General features: G+C 37.1%; 1 protein-coding gene across 4 annotated transcripts; it reads left to right on the forward strand.

Annotated features, from left to right (window-relative positions):
- Window positions 1–599: 599 nt before the first annotated feature.
- LOC126188911 (protein mono-ADP-ribosyltransferase PARP11-like) lies at window positions 600–5,146 on the forward strand. 4 transcript variants are annotated; one of them, XM_049930610.1, is made up of 2 exons: window positions 600–797; window positions 2,298–5,144. In XM_049930610.1, exon 2 carries the CDS (start codon window positions 2,300–2,302, stop codon window positions 3,374–3,376), a length of 1,077 nt encoding a protein of 358 aa, XP_049786567.1. In that variant the 5' UTR covers window positions 600–797; window positions 2,298–2,299; the 3' UTR covers window positions 3,377–5,144. The 4 variants fall into 4 exon arrangements, with proteins under 4 accessions (XP_049786567.1, XP_049786568.1, XP_049786569.1 ...); XM_049930611.1 differs by lacking the exon at window positions 600–797 and adding an exon at window positions 807–992 and having other exon boundaries at window positions 2,298–5,145; XM_049930612.1 differs by lacking the exon at window positions 600–797 and adding an exon at window positions 1,018–1,160 and having other exon boundaries at window positions 2,298–5,145.
- Window positions 5,147–19,834: the final 14,688 nt, after the last annotated feature.

The following is a 19,834-nucleotide window of genomic DNA, read 5'->3' on the forward strand; positions in this document are numbered from 1 at the left end:
TTGAGCGTGTTTACAAGATATTTTGACTGACTGATAATTTGGCAAGAAAGCGAACGATGCTTGCATTCTTTTGCAGCGTATGTTTAGTGAAAAATAAATCTATAACAATTTATCTCGCGGTATTGTTTTCTCGACTATGGAAACTACTATCAAGGATAAAAACAAAATGTATTGACAGTTACCAAAATGCCAGAGGTGTCACATCTTTCCCTAGCATATATTACACATAAAGAAGAGGTTAAGAAGAAAAATCAATAACCTACGCGCAACATAAAGCGGGAGTGCAATTTAAATAATAAAAGAAACCTCGTTCTCCCAAAAATAATGTAGGCTGTACGTTTCCACATTGTAGCATTTTAATGAACTGTCATTAGAGAACAAAGTAGAAGAGACTACAATTTCGCATAGGTCGCCTTTCTCAGTGTCAGGGCGAAGTGACTCTAAACAAGTTATTAAAATTTGCACTCTCCATTCAAAGAAAGTTCATGTAGGCGTAATCATCAGATTCCGGGTGCAACATTTCCTTTAACAGGTTTTCATATGTTTTTCATTTTACACCATTCACCGGGCCAGAGTCAACGTCAGAAATGCTTTATCTGCATTTTTTGCCCTTCCAACTAGCCTCACAGTACCGCATACGTTAACAGCGTCTGCTTCGAACGTGAATAAGCTGACAAATTTTGTTGATACGTTTACGAGCATAAGTGACAAATCTAAGGGTTGATAAGGCCAAATTTGACAAACAAGTTCGATCGTTTACGACGGCCTTACCAGGCTGAATATTTGCTGTTCGTAAGGTGGCGCATTTATAAATTCTTGCTCCTTTATTTAGTGCAGATAGTACGTTGTTTAGTTCAACTGTAATTAATGCTGTGTCTGCTTACGTTTTCCGAAATTGCCAAAGTTGCGGATTATCGCCCAGTTCTCTTCACCAATTCTATTCCGCTTGTGTTGTGTGGGGTGGGGCATTACCTAACGACGTCTTAACCAAGGTAGACACATGGACGTAGTGTTAATGAATGTGTTTTTTTGCTTAAGTAAACGAGACTGGTTCTTAGTTCTACATCGTCGATTATATACCTGTGCCTATAAATCCGATGATATTTCTTCAGTATTGCAGCAATAGCCGCATATAGTATCTTCCAGTTGACACCAAATCTGTAAGATTGAATCTGCATCTTTATAACCAATAATACCTGCGTTTTATTGTCAGTCATGCATTGCAAATAATATGCATTTTGACACAAATGTATTTTACTAACAATTACTGTTCTGTTCATGTGATCGTCTTCGCCATATTCCACTGTCTCAATCTGAAGACGAAATATCTGTTGGGTATAATAAAAGTACCGGTAATTAAACCAAGTTAAGTACTTCCATTCACAGACGAATTAGGCACCAGCTGCTTACTGGTACAGTATTTTCATTGGCCTTCTCATTTTCTTTCACAGATTACAGTTTTTCTAACAAATCCTGTCGCACAAGTTTTTCTTAATTTCACTTTTGTCATTGCCAAACATTTCCTGCACCAATCACGAATTTTATTAGGTAGGTGTATGACCGTTCCCGTATTGTGTGTTTGTTTTGAATATAAAAATGTGCGTAATTGTCAAAACATGGTTCAGAAGCCCGATAAATAGATGATAAAATAATGAATGACAGGAAAAAATGTTTAAGATAATAAGGCAAAACTTTAAGACATCCTGCCACCACACACTGCATTTAAGCATTTGCTGTCATAGGTCATATTTTATTAACAATGCTACAACATTTTGATACATAACTCAGTACAGTGGAAACCTCGTACTTGTGTTACCTTTTGTCTATCTTGTGATGTACATCATAACTACCATAACTACAAAATTTCCATTGCCCCCTATAAATTCGTTATCACCACATTTTTGATTGCGTTTATATCAAACAAATGGGTTTACATAAATACATCAGAGATGTGCATATTATAATTTTAAGTGGGAAGGACATTATTACAGGTAATAATTCAGTTCATCCTAATAACGTACGTATTGTAAGGTCATTTACAAAATGAAACCGCAGTGAACTTAAGATAAAGAATAACCAGGAAGTAGAGGCTCACAACAAACAAAGGATTTTGATAACATGTTGTATCACAGTAATTTTGTGTGCTATTAAAACAAGAAGTTAGGTTCAAAAGTAATATATAATTATACAGCATTTCCTTTTTGGTAGAGTGGAAAAGAAGTTCTTGTATCTAATGTGAAAACATAGGTTGCTATCTCATCGGTATTTTTGTCTAATCAACTATAAATGTGTTTCAGAAATGGGCTGTTGTTTCAGTCGGGACTCCAGCAATGAGGAAGTCACCATACCTCATACACCACAGGCCACCAACAGTTTTCAACCATATGCAGCCACGCACTATGATATAACTGTGTCACTACCCTCTGTACGAGCAAACAGCATCGGTTTCCACCATGCACCAACTTCCATAAACAATTCTAGACTGGCAAGATCACAGCAGACCAATCAAGAACCCATCAGACCGAAGAGACCAAAAACATACTTTGAGGGAAACAACCAGTTTCAACCCTCTGTAACCAGTACCAACAATATAATTGTATCACCATCTTTACAAGCACGTAACAGCAATTCCTACTATGCACAAACTTCCACAAGACATTCTAGAGTGACAAATACACAGTGCATTGTTAGTAGAGGTTACCCAAGTCATTCTCTAACCAAAACTGTTGAATCTACATTACACAAATCAGTCTTGAAATTAACTGTTGGGTGGGATCATATGAATGCTAGCTCAGAGTTTGAGCTGCAGTTGTTGCTCTCAGACACTACTGAATATAAGGAAATATTGTGGTTATTCAAGAAGACCACACAGAAGCAGTTCATGGTTGAGAAAATTTATAGGGTCCAGAATCCTTATTTGTTGGGGTGTTACTTGCTCAAGAAAGAAGAAATACGATCAAGATATGGTTCTGTTGCTGAGGAGTATTTATTTCATGGTACCAAAGAGGAAAGCAAAGACAACATTTGCAGAAATAATTTTGACTGGAGGAAACATGGCAAATCGGTAGGCAACATATTTGGACAAGGTGTTTCATTTACTCCTATTTCTTGCTATGCTAGTCATTATTCAGACAGCTGCAACACACAACGAATGATGATAGTGTCAAAGGTTCTAATTGCAAAGGAAACTGTTGGTAATAAGTATATGAAAATACCACCTGAATTTGATTATAAGCAGTGTCTTAGATATGACACTGCTACTAAAGAAAATCGCCATGTTATTGTGAAATTCTCTGATAACGAGTTCTATCCTACATATGTTATATATTATACAGGACAGTATGAGAAAAAGGAACAGAAGCCAATAAGATTTTAATTTGTGATACATTTTTTTGTAAGGAACAATATTTCTCAGAAGATGAGAAAACATGTTTTTTTAACATGCTGCAATGAGTTTACAAAATTTCTTCACATGAATCTCTCTAAACATTTTTTAAATAAAATGTAATAATTTAAAAAACAAATGACTGCTGCTTTTCATTAACATTCACAAGTTTATGACTGCTGCTTGTAGCTCCTTATGCTTCTTCCATGCTTTAATTTGTAATTGCCATCAGGAGAATCTTATTTATTTTCCGTATGTGACTGCAGCATATATTGATGTTAGTTAATCGAAGAATACATGACAGTGGTATAGTGTGTAGGAAGCTGTGCCAAAAACAACTTGTTTCACACAACTTTTTTTTTTTAAACTTCACTGCTGCACATGCTAATTACCAATTATATAGATACTTTTAACTTGGCACTGTGTGTTTGGTGACTACTGCGAGCGAGTGCACTGTAACGATGAAAGCACAACTTATTTTTAACCCTTGTGAATTATTTTTGTTAATCTAATAGTCATTTAACCACACATCAATTTGTTGTTATTTAATTTGTTGGGATAAGAAACAGTTACAGACAGTTGTATTTTGAAATCAGCCATTTTAGTACTGCCTGCGTGTTTCTAATTTTATTGCTTTAGCCTGTACCTTTAAACTGTGATTGTCTTTGTTCGTGTCACTTTCATCATCACAGCCTAAAATGATGCAAGTCTTATGTTGCAACAAATTAATACTCTATTTGTGATTGTGGTGTCTTTAATCAAATTTCTTTATCGGAGAAATAATTATAATCATTTACTTAATAGTTAGTAAGTTAGCTAAAGATGGGAGTAAACAATATGGTCTTGCCAAGCCCACAATTTAGTCATTCATCTGTAGTTTAATAAAATCTTGAATATAGGGAGCCTGTGATTTTTACTATTTTAATAACATTGGAGAGACCTCCATATGCAATTACACACTCAGTGTTTATAGTAAAAATGAATTACATCTGTTGTTACTAACATAGCCGAGGAGAGAGGAGCTTTCTCGACAAATGCACTTGAAGGCCACAGTAAAAGGCTACAAAAAGAAGAATGATTAAGATTCAGCATTTTGTCAAAGAGAAGGTAATCAGAGATGGAAATCATCAAGGTATGCTGCAAACAAATCACCTGGCATTTGCTTTAAGTGATTTTGGTCAATCATAGAAATCTGGCTTTTCAGACAGGCATCTGAACCCCCATCCTCCAGAATGTGAGGCCAATGTCTTAACCAGTACACCACTTCACTCAGTAAATCAAAAATAAGCCTCCAGTAGGTGTACTACCGGTAGAAATAACAGAATCCTGAAGTTTAGAATTAATGATACTGATTGTGTTAGGAAGTTGTTACAATCAATGGGCTGAAACTCCCTTTACAAATAAGTGAAAATGATTAAAAATTCATACCAGATTATCTGTCTGTCCATCCTTGCTTGGTGCTCAGTAATGTTGTTATATAATGTTGACACGTACAATAAACTGACATTGATAAATATAGTGATTACATGCAAAACATATGGTGGTGTCACTCTTTAAATTTTGCTTACTCTTGTTTTGAATCTGTTGTGGGCACTGTGTTGAAGTTACTAAATCTGTGTGTTTTCATGCAATATCTCCCTGTAACTCCGTTTCGGCATATTGTTTCCGGAAAATTCAAAGCTGTTAAGAGTATGGTAACTTGAGAGATGATCTTTATACTGATTTGCATTACTCAAAAATAAACTATCAAGTCTGAAATAAAGTGGAATTGAGGTGAAATACATCAATCAAAAATTTAGAATATCTTTCAATGGACTATTATTAAAAATGGTATCAAGTGTCTTATCAGTTATACTTCTGTAAACTGTTTACTTTAGCTGCATAGCACCAGAAGATAATTCAGTAGACAAGAAGTTGAAGATGTAAAGTAAGCTAGCACCCTGGTCTTAAAATCAATGTAATAAGAGAAAATTAACTTGCAAACATGTGGAACTAAACAACCAGATTACTTTTTTTGTGTATTTGTTGGCTCCATGTTAGCTTGTACTGAAAGTGAATCACAAGGAATTTAACACACAGTATCATTTAGTTTGTATTTCTGGTATGAGCAGGTAATTTTTGTGTGTCTGAAATTGGCTAATGTAAGTCTTTTTGAGACAAGTCAAATTGTTTGCTGTGAATCACTTATAAGCCTGCTGAGTTCACATCTAAGGTGCTTACTCATCAGCAAACATTGTTTTTGAACAATCTTGGTCTGCCCTCACTAAAACCCATGAATTTCGACAAGCTTCAGTATACTAGACACGGGGCACTATGGAAAAGGTTAGGTCATTAATTTTCAATTTTTGAATAACAGAGCAAAGACCATGCATGACACAGACTTCATTTGAGACCATGCAAAATTGTCAGAAGACCCGAAAATAGTGATATTTCATTTGTATAAGTGGCAGCCTACCCACAAGTTGTCATTATTGTTTCGACTATGCTGAAGTTTCACTGGAGAGCCCTTACACATCCTCCATACAGTTCCAGTTCTCCCCATGGGATTTTCATGTTTTTTGGAACTCTGAGAAAGACATTTGTGGCTGTCTGCTTGCTTCAGATTAGAACATGGGTGCCTGGGCACAATCAGGGTTCTGTAGGCAACTGTAAATATTTTTCCTTGATGGCACTGACTATCCTGTCTCACAGTGGGACAAATGTATTAACAGTTATGGTGATTGATTTTGAAATAATTAACAGTTTATTTACTTTTTAATAATCCATCTCATTTTCATTTGACTGTCACCAATACATATCAACACTGCAATCTAATAGGTTCTGAAAAGTCTAAGAATTAGAGGAGGAAAGCGATTGCTAACTGGGGTGGCGGCCAAATGATAGAAATCCTGCATTCAGATCACAGCCAGCTTCCATACATCTGGGTGCTGCTCATATTCCTTGCAACGTTTTTTCCTCTTTGACAAGAGAATGAAACAGGTGGGAACTTCAAGGATGGTGAAAGTTTGAATGGAACTTGAAGGTGCACTCAGATAACTTAATGATTAAGGTAACTGCTCATAAAACGCAGGAAATCCAGGTTCGAGTCTTGATCTGGCACAAATTTTCAACTGTCACTATGGGTTTGTTACAATGAGTGTGTTACAAGATTTACATATCATCATTTTGAACAGTAGCTTCACGTCCAGCTGTCACCTGCCCATAGCCTGGTGTTCAGTGTGTGGCAGCCACACACCTCATAGTTCTGATACACCTGAAGATGGGCTTGTAACCATCCAAAACAAGTCGCGATTAAACCAGTAAAACTATTTACAACTAAAGCAGTTAATTATCCGATTCTAAAATAAATTTTGTCATTGAGGGAATAAAAGCGGTCTGGGTATATATGTGACAATTACTGCTATAATCTCTCTTTCTTTCCTTCTCTCTAACTACAAAACACTTTTTGCTAATCATATGAGACTTACCATAATATAACACATTTACACAATATCTTTAGTAGAAGTCAATTAATGATCCTTAACAGGTACAGTACATTTGAACACAAATTTACCAAAGAAAGAGTGTGTGTGTATCCACACACACACACACACACACACACACACACACACACACACACCACAACGCCATTAGCCTCTTTGCTTTCCTTTTCTAATGAAACTTGCAGTATTTCAAATGAATAGTGATCATATCAATGAGTTACACTTTCCAGGTTTGATTTACAGTTGATAGTTAACTGGTAAACAATTCAAGGAAATTACATATATTGTGATTGCTGCAAGCATCAGTTTTTCTGATGGACATGAACTTGTTCTGGCAGTTGTGTCGAATCAATAATAAATTGAAAAGATCCCAGCAATGATGTGTCAGACAAACCTTGTCTTCATGAATGAGCCACAGAAGAAATAAGATGTAACAGATGCAGTATGTTTCTTCATTAAGGTATTTTGTACGAAGTAGGTATTATCAATTTGTATTCTAGCTCTTTTATTTCTGTGCCTTCAGACACAAGAGGCTCTTTTGCAATGGTTTTTGGTCATGCACGCTGAAATCTTCGTATTGGAGGTGAAAGAGCTGCTCTACAAAGGAGGAAATGAGATAGAATTGTGTGAACCTGATGCTCCTATTACGGAGTCTGAAGTTCTGACAGAATCAAGCTCTCCTCCATCATTTACTGATGACAACTAAACACTGGACATTTTGAACCTTTACCTCCTGACATCAAAACGAAGAATGGTAATTCTATTGAAAGAACACTGTAAGTAGAAACTTCATACACCACAAAAGAAGAGAACCAAAAAAATAGGTAAAAAATGTTATAGTGCAAGAGCGCTGACAAATTGAAGCAAGAACATGTAAAGAGAATGTGACAAGAATGTTGCTACATTACATTGTAACACTGGGGGAGGCACCTTATTGCAACTGGTAATATTTAAGTTAAAAATTTCTACACAGTGCGAATTTAGTAACGAGCTCACTTTTCTAGCATTTGCCTCACTGTACTAGGTTCACTGTTTTCATTATTTGGCACATTTACTTTACTTAAGCTCTGTGGCTGGATGCCCTTTTTGTTGCTACAATCATCAGTTAACCTAATGTGTGTAATCTGTGAATCATGCACTGTGTATTACTGTATTCCAACCATGTGTGTGTAATTTTTTCTGAGGCCACGTGGGAATCAGCCCAGCATTTGCATAAATGAGCTCTGAAAGCCATCTGAAACCCAACACTCAGATGTTGGTGTATCAGATCAACAACTGTTGATTCGATTTGTATTCTTGAGGGCCTTTGGCATGGTAAATGTTTTGCAGAGACATTATAAGTAGAGATATCCAAATGGCTGAAATGTTTAAAGTATTTAGTGCTTTATTGGTTTGCAATAGGTCTATCTTGGTTGCAGTGTCATTTTCTAGCTGCCCGCAAATAAAACAGGATGAGTCATAAAGGACTTTACTATTTTGGAATGACACAGAAATTTATTGAGATAACTTACAGAATTGGTAGATGTGTCATTTAGAAGCAAACATCCTTAAGTCTTTTGAACCACATAGTGATTAAAATAACGACTGCATACACAGACACATTCAAACAATCATTCTTCCCGTGCTCCATAAGTGAATGGAACAGGAAGAAACCCTAATAACTGGTACAATTGGTTTGAAACTTCCCAATTGAATGCAAATGTCATACAATGGAGGAATGATCACAGTTCATTACATTTGCCACTGACGTGGATCATTGTGGATTAATGTGTGTAACAATCCCCATCAAACCACGAAGGTCATCCCGAATGTGGATAATCACAAATGCCAAAACGATCCTCTTTAAAACAAGAAAACCACTTTCTTGCCTTGCTCTGTCCAACGGCATTAGCCTCATACATGGCGCAAATGTTTCTGGCCATCTTCGCTGGTGTCACCTCTCTATTGAACTGAAAAAGAAAAATGTGTTGGAAATGTGGTTTCTCCACTTGGCACTCCATTTTCTAGCATCCATAGCTCCACTCACTTTGTCCAAATGACAGTATGTAAAGTAACATAACAACAGTCAGCTACAAATAAAATATGACAATCAATAAATAAACCCATACCAACTAGAATACTCGTGTGCAAAAGAAAAATGCACCAATCTAATATTTTAAACATAGCAGTGATTTGGTTCAAATGGCTCTGAGCACTATGGGACTCAACATCTTAGGTCATAAGTCCCCTAGAACTTAGAACTACTTAAACCTAACGACATCACACACACCCATGCCCGAGGCAGGATTCGAACCTGCGACCGTAGCAGTCCCGCGGTTCCGGACTGCAGCGCCAGAACCGCTAGACCACCGCGGCCGGCGCAGTGATTTGGATTTCTCTACTTGAAATTGATGATTCACTGTATGGTTTAGATCCAGGTCCGGCTCACCTCCCTGTCTTACAAGGTAGTGCACTGCATATTCAGCTATACAAACAGATTAACACAACATACAGCAGCATCTGGAAAACTGCTGCTGAAAATGTAATATATGTATGCATATGTAATACGGTGTTGCAGGAAGTAAATAATCTCACAAAAATTTGTAAAAATGTATAAATTGTGTGTTCGGACACCAGAAAATTGAAAATTACTCCTTACAAGTTCCTAACTCTCAAATTTTACTTTAAAGTGGATTCATGGGGTCAGCAAATTGACATAATTTCAATCATTCCATATTAGTTTTTTCTTTTTTGCAACTAAAGCCATCTGAATTGCATGGTGAAAGTTCTTCAACTGAAGCAGACAACCATGTTCCCTCACTGGCTTTTTCCAGTTTCAGATCTTCACAATGACTCTACTCTTTGTAAAATCGAACTGGGACTCCATCTGGACCTGGTGATTTATTTGTTTTCTAATCTTTCAGTAGTTCCTCTATGCCAGGTATGCTTCTTTCTGTCATCCATATGGAGTCTGTCCGATGGTCAAATGATGATATATTTGTACAGTTCTCCTGTATGAAAGATTTCTTGAAAGTGGAATTTAAAACATCAGCTTTCATTTTGCTACCTTCAACTGTCATACCAGATTGGTCAACAAGGGACTTAATGGAAGCCTTGACCAGCTTAGCCATTTTGCATATGACCAGAATTTTCTCAGGTTCTCTGCCAGATCTTTTACTAAGGTGTGAAAGTGGCAGTAGTTCTATGCTTCACACACAGATCTTTTCACAGACACACGAATTTCTAATAACTGTCACTTATCACCATTTGTGTATCCCCTTTTTAATCTGGAATGCAACAGCCTCTGCTTCCTCAGCATCCTCCGAATTTCATAATTAAACAATGGTGAATCTTTTTAATCCTTTATCCACTTACTAGACATGTAACTGTCCAGACCACGATTTACAATCTGCTTAAACTTTGCCCATAAGTCCTCTACATCCACCTTGCTGGAACTAAGTTATGCCAGTTCACTGTCTAAATGCAGCAGCCCATTACAAACAGTATTGTAAGGTGCTTAAAAATGTTATTAGGAAGGCAAAAAGTATGTGGTATGCAGATAGAATAGCTAAGTCTCAGGATAAAATTAAAACCATATGGTCAGTCGTAAAGGAAGTGGCTGGTCTGCAGAGACAGGTCGAGGATATAGAATCAGTGCGTAGTGGGAATGTCCGTGTTACTGATAAGTCGCATATATGTACAGTATTTAATAATCACTTTCTGAATATAGCAGGTGAACTAAATAGAAACCTAGTCCCAACAGGGAATCATATAGCGCTCTTAGAAAAAAGTGTTCCGAGACTGTTACCTGAAATGCTCCTCCATGATACTGACAAGAGGGAGATTGAGTTAATAATTAAATCACTAAAGACCAAGAACTCTCATGGATATGACGGGGTATCTAGCAGAATACTGAAGTATTGTTCTATGTATGTTAGCCCAGTTCTCAGCCATATCTGTAACTTTTCCTTTAGGAGTGGTCAGTTTCCTGACCGATTAAAGTACTCGGTAGTGAAGCCACTTTATAAAAAGGGAGACATTGATAATGTTGACAATTTTAGACCTATTCCTATGCCATCGGTGTTTGCTAAAGTTATCGAGAAGGTTGTATATACAAGGTTACTGGAGCATTTAAATTCACATAATTTGCTGTCAAATGTTCAGTTTGATTTTAGAAATGGTTTAACAACTGAAAATGCAATATTCTCTTTTCACTGTGAGGTTTTGGACGGATTAAATAAAAGGTTGTGAACGCTAGGTGTTTTCTTTGATTTAACGAAGGCTTTTGACTGTGTTGACCACAAAATATTACTGCAGAAGTTGGACCATTATGGAGTAAGGGGAGTAGCTTACAATTGGTTCGCCTCTTACTTTAAGAACAGAAAACAGAGGGTAATTCTCCGCAATATTGAGAGTGGTAGTGATGTTCAGTCCCAATGGGGCACTGTTAAGTGGGGCGTTCCCCAAGGGTCGGTGCTGGGGCCACTGCTGTTTCTTATTTATATAAATGATACGCCTTCTAGTATTACAGGTGATTCAAAAATATTTCTGTTTGCTGATGACACCAGCTTGATAGTGAAGGATCTTGTGTGTAATATTGAAACAGTAACAAATAATGTAGTTCATGAAATAAGTTCGTGGCTTGTGGAAAATAATTTGATGCTAAATCACAGTAAGACTCAGTTTTTACAGTTTCTAACTCACAATTCAACAAGAACCGATATTTTGATCAGACAGAATGGGCATATTATAAGTGAGACGGAACAGTTCAAATTCCTAGGCGTTAGGATAGATAGTAATCTGTTGTGGAAAGCCCATGTCCAGGATCTTGTTCAGAAGCTAAATGCTGCTTTATTTACCATTAGAACAGTATCTGAAATAAGTGACACTTCAACACGAAAAGTAGTCTACTTCGTATATTTTCATACGCTTATGTTGTATGGTATTATTTTTTGTGGCAATTCTTCTGATTCAAAAAGGGTATTTTTGGCTCAAAAACGGGCTGTTCGAGCTATATGTGGTGTGAGTTCGAGAACCTCTTGTCGACCCCTATTCAAAAATCTGGGAATTCTGACATTGCCCTCACAGTATATATTTTCTTTAATGTCGTTTGTTGTTAGCAATATTAGCCTATTCCCAAGAGTTAGCAGCTTTCACTCAGTTAATACTAGGCAGAAATCAAATCTGCATGTAGAATGCACTTTCTTGACTCTTGTGCAGAAAGGAGTGCAGTATGCTGCTGCATCCATTTTCAATAAGCTACCACAAGAACTCAAAAATCTTAGCAGTAGCCCAAACGCTTTTAAGTCTAAACTGAAGAGTTTCCTCATGGCTCACTCCTTCTATTCTGTCGAGGAGCTCCTGGAAGGGCTAAAAAATTAAGCAAATTCCATTGTTACATTGTTGATTGTCTTCATTTAAACTTACGACTTGTCACCTGAATATGTTTTTTTAATATTTCATTTTATCTGTTTCTAATATCGTGTTATAATTTCATGTATTGACTCGTTCCATGACCATGGAGACTTCTCCTTAATTTGGTCCCACGGAACAATAAATAAATAAAATAACTGCTAATCTGCTCTATCTAGCAGAAACACACTCTTAGCCTTCTTGACTGATTTATTAACTTTATTTTTTTTATTTATTTATTGAGGTCTTTGATCATATGCAGTACAGTGTACAGGATGATATTGGACTTATTACTAAGTTCAAAATGATACATATTTAAATAATCATTTTTCAACATGCTACCAATTTCAATAGTTGTAGTTCTTACAATGATACAAATTACAGTAGCTTTAGTTCTTAACAGTTATTCTGGTCCAAGTATTCCTTTACTGAGTAGAAACAGTGGTACTGTAGATATTCTCTGACAGATCTTTCAAAACACTAACATTTTGTAAGCATTTTATACTATTTGATAATCTATTATAGAGTTCAATACCCAGATAGCATGTACCTTTCTGATACAAACTGGTACTGGCTGGGGATACATGCTAGTTATATTTTATTGGGTATTACAATCATGTATATCTTTGTTTTTTTAAAGTATTATCATCGTTTCCAATCATATACTTTTTTACGTACATTAGTGTGTCGACAATAAACATACACGGTAGAGGTAGTATATTCAGTGCTTTAAATATTGGTTTACAGGACTGTCGAGCACCACTCCCTGTCATGATCCTAATGGCTCTTTTTTGTGTTCTGAAAGTCCCTCGAGCTGCTGGGGAATTTCCCCAGAATATGAGTCCATACTTGAGATGGGCATTGAAGTACGCATAATAGGCACACAATAGTGCCTGTTCATTTATGCATCGTTTGAGAACCCTAAGAAGATAACAGCCCGTGCTCAGCTTGGCATTAATTTGTTCTGTGTGTTTGTCCCATTTTAAGTCTCTTTGTATTCATATGCCGAGAAATTTTGTAGCCTCATCATTTGCAATAGGGTGTTGATTGATTTTTATTTCTGGATATATCAATGTGGTGTTTTGGTGGTTATGGAAATTTAAGGCTACTGTTTTGTTGTAGTTTATTATCAACTGGTTTTCTGCTGTCCAATTACTTAGATTATTTGTAACTGTTTTTACTTCTTCTTGTATATCTTCATTTTTTGCTGCTTTTACCACTATTGTTGTGTCGTCAGCAAACAGTATTACTTTGTAGGAATCAATATGTATATCCAAATCATTGATATATAACAAGAAAAGTAGGGGTCCCATTACCGACCCTTGCGGTACCCCGTAAGTGATTGGGCTTTCTGACAATACGTATTCTGTGATTATTCGTACTTTATCATCTATATGTCGGATGGATACTTTTTGTTTACGGTCGCTGAGAAATGAACGAATCCAATCATTTGCCAACCCCCTAATTCCATAGTACTCTAGCTTCTTCAATAGGGTTTTGTGGTTTACCATATCAAAGGCTTTGGTTAGGTCCAAAAATATACCTGTTTGCTGTTTTTCATTTATTGTTTTTATTACAGTAGATATGCATTCATAGATTGCTGTCTCCATTGATTTCTTGCTTCTAAAGCCATATTGAGTATTAGATAGCACACTATTTTTGTTTATAAACTTTAACAACTTACTACACATAATTTTTTCTATTACTTTTGAGAAACAGGATATTAATGTAATGGGACGATAGTTTATTACTTCATCTTTGTCAACAGCTTTGAAAATAGGGATGAATTTTGATGTTTATAGTTGATCTGGACAGATGCCTGACTCTAGGAAACAGTTGCATAAGTGAGTAAGGGAGTCAATTATATTTTGGATACAGAGTTTTAGGATTCTGTTTGGTATACCATCAATTCCTGCTGAGTATGTTGTCTTTAGTTCTCTGACAGCCTTCAATGTCTGCTCCCTGCTTACTTGGTCCACAAACATTGAAAATTTATTACTGTTGCACTTGTTTACCACTTGATATTGAGTTGAACTAAAATTAGTTTTTATTAAATTTTCAGCTATCCCAGTGAAGTATTTGTTGAATATGTCTGCTGTTTCTCTAGGCCGTAAAATCTTTTTATTGTTGTGTATCAAGACAATGCTCTCCTTAGTTCTCTTATTTTTGCCAGTTTCTTTTTTAATGATGTCCCACATAACTTTCACTTTATTTGTAGAATTATTTATGTAGTAATCATTGTACATTCTTTTTGCCTGTTTAATGACCTTTTGTAAGATTTTAGTGTATGTTTTGTAGTGAGTATGCATTTCCTCAGTGGCATTATTTTCTTTGCAGATTCTGTGGAGCTCCCTTTTTTTCTGGCAAGAAGTTCTGATTCCCTTAGTAATCCAACCCTTTCCTCTTGTCTTTTCTCTTATATTTACCATTTTTTGAGGGAAGGCTGTATCAAAATGCTTTACCATTTTTTCTAGAAAAATATTGAATTTTGAATTCAGATTTTGCTTTTCATAGACATCAGACCAGTCTTCAGTATGCAATTGTGAGTTAACTTTCATAATCATGTTTGCTATAATGAGATCATGATCGCTAATCCCCGTTTCTATACTGACATTGTCGATGATGTCCATCCAGCCTATTTGTAGCTACAAGGTCCAAGATATTTCCATTGCATGCTGTAATTACTGCACAGCATTTTACACTGAGGTGACAAAAGTCTTGGGATAGTGATATGGACATATGCAAATGGCAGTATTATCCCAAACACAAGGTATAAAAGAGCAGTGCATTGGCAGTATGCAAATGGCAGTATTATCCCAAACACAAGGTATAAAAGAGCAGTGCATTGGCAGAGCTGTCACATGTACTCAGGTGGTTTATGTAAAAATGTGTTATATGATTATGGCTGCATGATGGGAATTGATAGATTCTGAATGCAGTATGGTAGTTAGAATAGCCGCGTGGGACATTCCTCTTCAGACATCATTAGAGAATTCAGTATTCCGAGCTCCACAGGGTCAAGAGTGTTCCCAGAATACCAAATTTCTGGCAGTACCTCATACCATGGGCAATGTGTGGCCAACACATCAGAAATCAATGTTGGACATATGACGAATGTATCCACTAGGACAGTGTGGCAAAATCTGGCTTTAAAAGGCTATGGCAGCAAATGACCATCTTGAGTGCCTTTGCTAACAGCATGACATCGCCTACAGTGCCTCTCCTGGGCTCATGATCACATTGGGCAGACCCAAGACAATTGAAAAACTGTGTCCCTGGTCAGATGAGCCCCAGTTTCAGTCGTAGTAGCTGATTATAGGGTTCGAGTATGGCGCAGATGCCACGAAGCTGTGGACCCAAGTTTTCAATAACGCAGCACTGTCCAAGCTAATGGTGACTCCATAATGGTGTGATCTGTGTTTACAAGGAATCGACTGGGTCCTCTGGTGGAAATGATTTTATTTGGTTACTTGTTGACCATTTTCAGCTATTCATGGTCTTCATGTTCCGAAATAACGATAGAGTTTTTAGGGATGACAATGTGCCACGTCACTGGGCCACAACTGTTTGCAATTGATTTGAAGAACATTCTGGACAATTCAAGTGCATGATTTGGCAGCCAGATCACCCAACATGAATCACATCAAATACTCATGGGACATTATCGAGAAGTCAGTTTGTGCACAAAATCCTGCACCGACCTTCACAATTATGGCTGGTTATAGAGGCGCCATGGCTCAGTATATCTGAAGGGGACTTCTAACAACTTGTTGAGTCATTACCACATCAAGTTGTTGTGTTATGGTGGACAAAAGGAGGTCCGACACAATATTAGGAGGTATCCCATGACTTTTGTCACCTCAGTGTATGTAGGCAAGCACCATAAACCAGCTGTCCACCAACTTGAAGCCAACGCCAAAGTTGATCACCAAGTGGCACAACATGCTGCTCAGCACAACATGCTCAAGTTCAATTGCTGCTTCACAACCTGCACTATCTGAATACTTCCTTCCAATTCCAGTTTATTGAGAATCTCTTACATAGAGAATACTCCCACAACACTGGAAGAAGAGTAGAGATCACTCCTGATTGTGAAATTGGTAAAAGTATTGATGCACAGAATTAGAGACCAATATATAGAGCATATTCTAATCTCAAAAATTGTGATGTAGCTACCGTAAAAGAAGTTTCTCTCAGAGAATCAGCATGGATTCAGGAAAAACCACTTACATGTGACATGGTTACCCTTAATCACACATAATATCCTGAAAACAGAAAATTTACAAAAGGCACTGACCACTAATTGAGTATACAATGGGTATTCTTCCATGTGCAATTAGCTCAAGCAATATTTAACTACCAAAACACAGTAAATTACATTATATTAGATGGAAAAGGTTCAACAGCAACAAAGCTTGAAGCACATGTCCCCCAAGAAAGCTTATAGTATTGCTAATAATATGAAAATGCATTAACAATTTATCAGATGACATCAGCAGCACTATCAGATTGTTCACTGACAACTATGGGTAACTACTGTCAAAGGACAATAATAAGAAAATGTACAAAAACTGTGACAGAATATCCACTTAGTTTAACACATGGCTCCTCTCTTTGAAGAAGGATAAATGGCATTAGTGTGTATAACAGACAGACAGAACTCAATAGTATCCAATAATAAGATTAGTCGAGAATATCTGGAGTGCATCAGATTGTACAAGTATTTAGGGGTAATACTGAGAAGCAATACGAAAAAGAACAGACACATCAAATCAGTATTAGCAAAGGCTTAGATTTACTGCAAAGTTTCTATAAACTTGCAGTACAACTGAAAAGGAAACCACATACAAGAAGGTAGAGCAACCAACTAGATAGTTCCAGCATAGGGATTCCTTCCAAAACAATCATGGCAACAGGTATAGATTGAATTGAGATGTACTATTAGCTTTGTGACAGGTCAGGATAGTCCGTGTGAAAATGAACTGGGATGCTCTGGGAGTGGAAATGTCACTCTTTAGAAGAAACGGGGTGGTAGAATCTCTAATAATCTACAGAATTTGTTTAGTGCTCAATTTTTTTCAGAAATATAAACCATCCCCAATTTATTTACAGGTCATGAAACATTTAACCTACTGTGTGCATCAATTTTTATCAAGATAGTTCACTGAAGTAATATCTTTCATTAGTGCTCCATTGTTACTAAACCTACGTACAAAATCGTAGAATTTGTAAACCTGCAGATGGTGGTATTGGGGGGGGGGGGGGGGGCAGGTGAAGTTTTGACAGTTCCGCGACGGGGCACAGGATTACCTCAGTGTATCTCTGACAGGGTGACAGAAAATCTCTAATACTGGTCTGAAGAACACTCAGCCACACACTGTACGATGGCTTGCTGAGCATATACGTAGATGTAAATAAACACACACGAATGCACCAGGTCACAAAAAATGCTTTTGGAGCCAGCATGGCATTTAGTCGGCAAAAAATTAAGCTGCTTTGGTGCAACACAAATTCAATGTTATTGAAGTTATTTGGATTTTTTTTTATCAAGATCAGAGTAGCAATAGTAATAATGCCACTCACTCACTGTGGTCTTCAGTCCAGAGACTGATTTTATGCAGTGCTCCATGCTACTCCATCCTGCACAAGCCTCTTCATCTCCAAGTAACTACTGCAACCTACCATCCTTCTGAATCTGCTTAGTGTATTCATGTCTTAGTCTCCCTCCAACATTTTTATCCTCCACACTGCCCTCCAACACTAAATTGGTGATCCCATGATGCCTCAGAACATGTCCTACCAACCAATCCCTTCTTCTATTCAAGTTGTGCCACAAATTCCTCTTCTTCCCAACTCTATTCAGTACCTCCTCATCAGTTATGTGATCTACTCATCTAAGCTTTTCAGCATTCTTCTGTAGCACTGCATTTCAAAAGCTTGTATTCTCTTCTTGTCTAAACTAGTTATCATCCATGTTTCACTTCCATACATGGCTACACTCCTTACAAATCCTTCCGGAAAAAAGACTTTCTGACACTTAAATTTATACTCTATGTTAACAAATTTCTCTTCTTCACAAACGCTTTCCTTGCCATTGCCAGTCTACATTTTATATCCTCTCCACGTCGACCATCATCAGTTATTTTGCTCCCCACATAGCAAAACTCATCTACTACTTTAATTGTCTCATTTCCTAACATAATACCCTCAGGATCACCCGATTCAATTCGACTACATCCCATTATCTTTGTTTTGCTTTAGTTGATGTTATCTTGTATCCTCCTTTCAAGACACTGTCCATTCTGTTCAACTTCTCTCCAGGTCCTTCGCTGGCTCGGACAGAATTACAATGTCATCGGCAAGCCTCAAAGTTTTTATTCCTTCTCCATGGATTTTAATTCCTACTCTAAATTTTCCTTTTGTTTCCCTTACTGCCAGCTCAATATACAGATTGAATAACATCGGGGATAGGCTACAACCCTGCCTCACTCCCTTAGCAACCATTGCTTCCCTTTCATGCCCCTCTACTATTATGTGTACAAGACTTAAATGATATGCAGCAAAGGCATTGCTTTAGTCTATTAAGTATTGTGCAAAATGTATGTGCTCATTCTCCAGAACTGTCAGAAGTTTCCCCAAGAGAAAGTCGATATTTGCCTGATTTCCAGACAAGTTTTAACATTTTTCCCTGACAAATTTTGAGATCTCAAGGGTAAGTAAAGACATAAGTTGATAAAAAAATAATGTACGGAATTCTGTATTTCTCCTTCGTGTAAGCAAAAATCTTAAGTACTAACCTCAACATCTTCTGTAATGAACTGTTTTTAGATGGAGAAAGCAAGCGAGATGGCATGTGTTTCATTACGACCATTATTATTATTATTTTATTTCAATAAAACAAAACACATTGGTGACAAAAATACTCTTTTCCTTGGAGTCGCAAGACAAATTTAAAATACCTTCACTGATTTTCTTTTGAGAAATATATGAGTACTTAGTGTACAAACCACTAGCGACTGCCACAACTTTCTTCTTCTTACTGTCCATACTTTCTATATATAAACTACTTTCAAAGTGCCAAAATATACTATAAGGGGCATTCCAAAAGAAATGAGCCGGAGGCATAATTACAGAAACCATTACCTGTTTGTTAGAAGTTCTGATCCTGACTGTTGAGACACTTGTCCCACTGTGATATGAGGCGGTGAATGGCTGTCTCATAAAATTGCCAGGGCTGCGATGTTAACCAGTTCCACACATACTTCGTCATCCAAGGTAAATTCTTTGCCCCTCAGGGCCTTTTTAAGGGGACCAAAAATTGTGTAATCACCAGGAGAGAGGTCCAGACTGTATAGAGTATGGCTGAGAACCTCCCATTTGAATTTCTGCAGGAGTGCCGCTACTGTGTTGACCGTAAGAGGCTTTGCATTGTCGTGGAGCAGAATGACACCATTGGTGAGATTTTGATTTGATTTCTTGGCAAAGGGTTGTCAAGGTTTGCGAGTAATGCTGGGCATTCACTGTTGTCCCCTGTTGCAGGAAGTAAATCAGAAGGGGACGATCTTGGTCAAAGAAG

Source organism: Schistocerca cancellata, chromosome 5 (assembly GCF_023864275.1).
Source record: "Schistocerca cancellata isolate TAMUIC-IGC-003103 chromosome 5, iqSchCanc2.1, whole genome shotgun sequence".
NCBI classification, from domain to species: domain Eukaryota; kingdom Metazoa; phylum Arthropoda; class Insecta; order Orthoptera; family Acrididae; genus Schistocerca; species Schistocerca cancellata.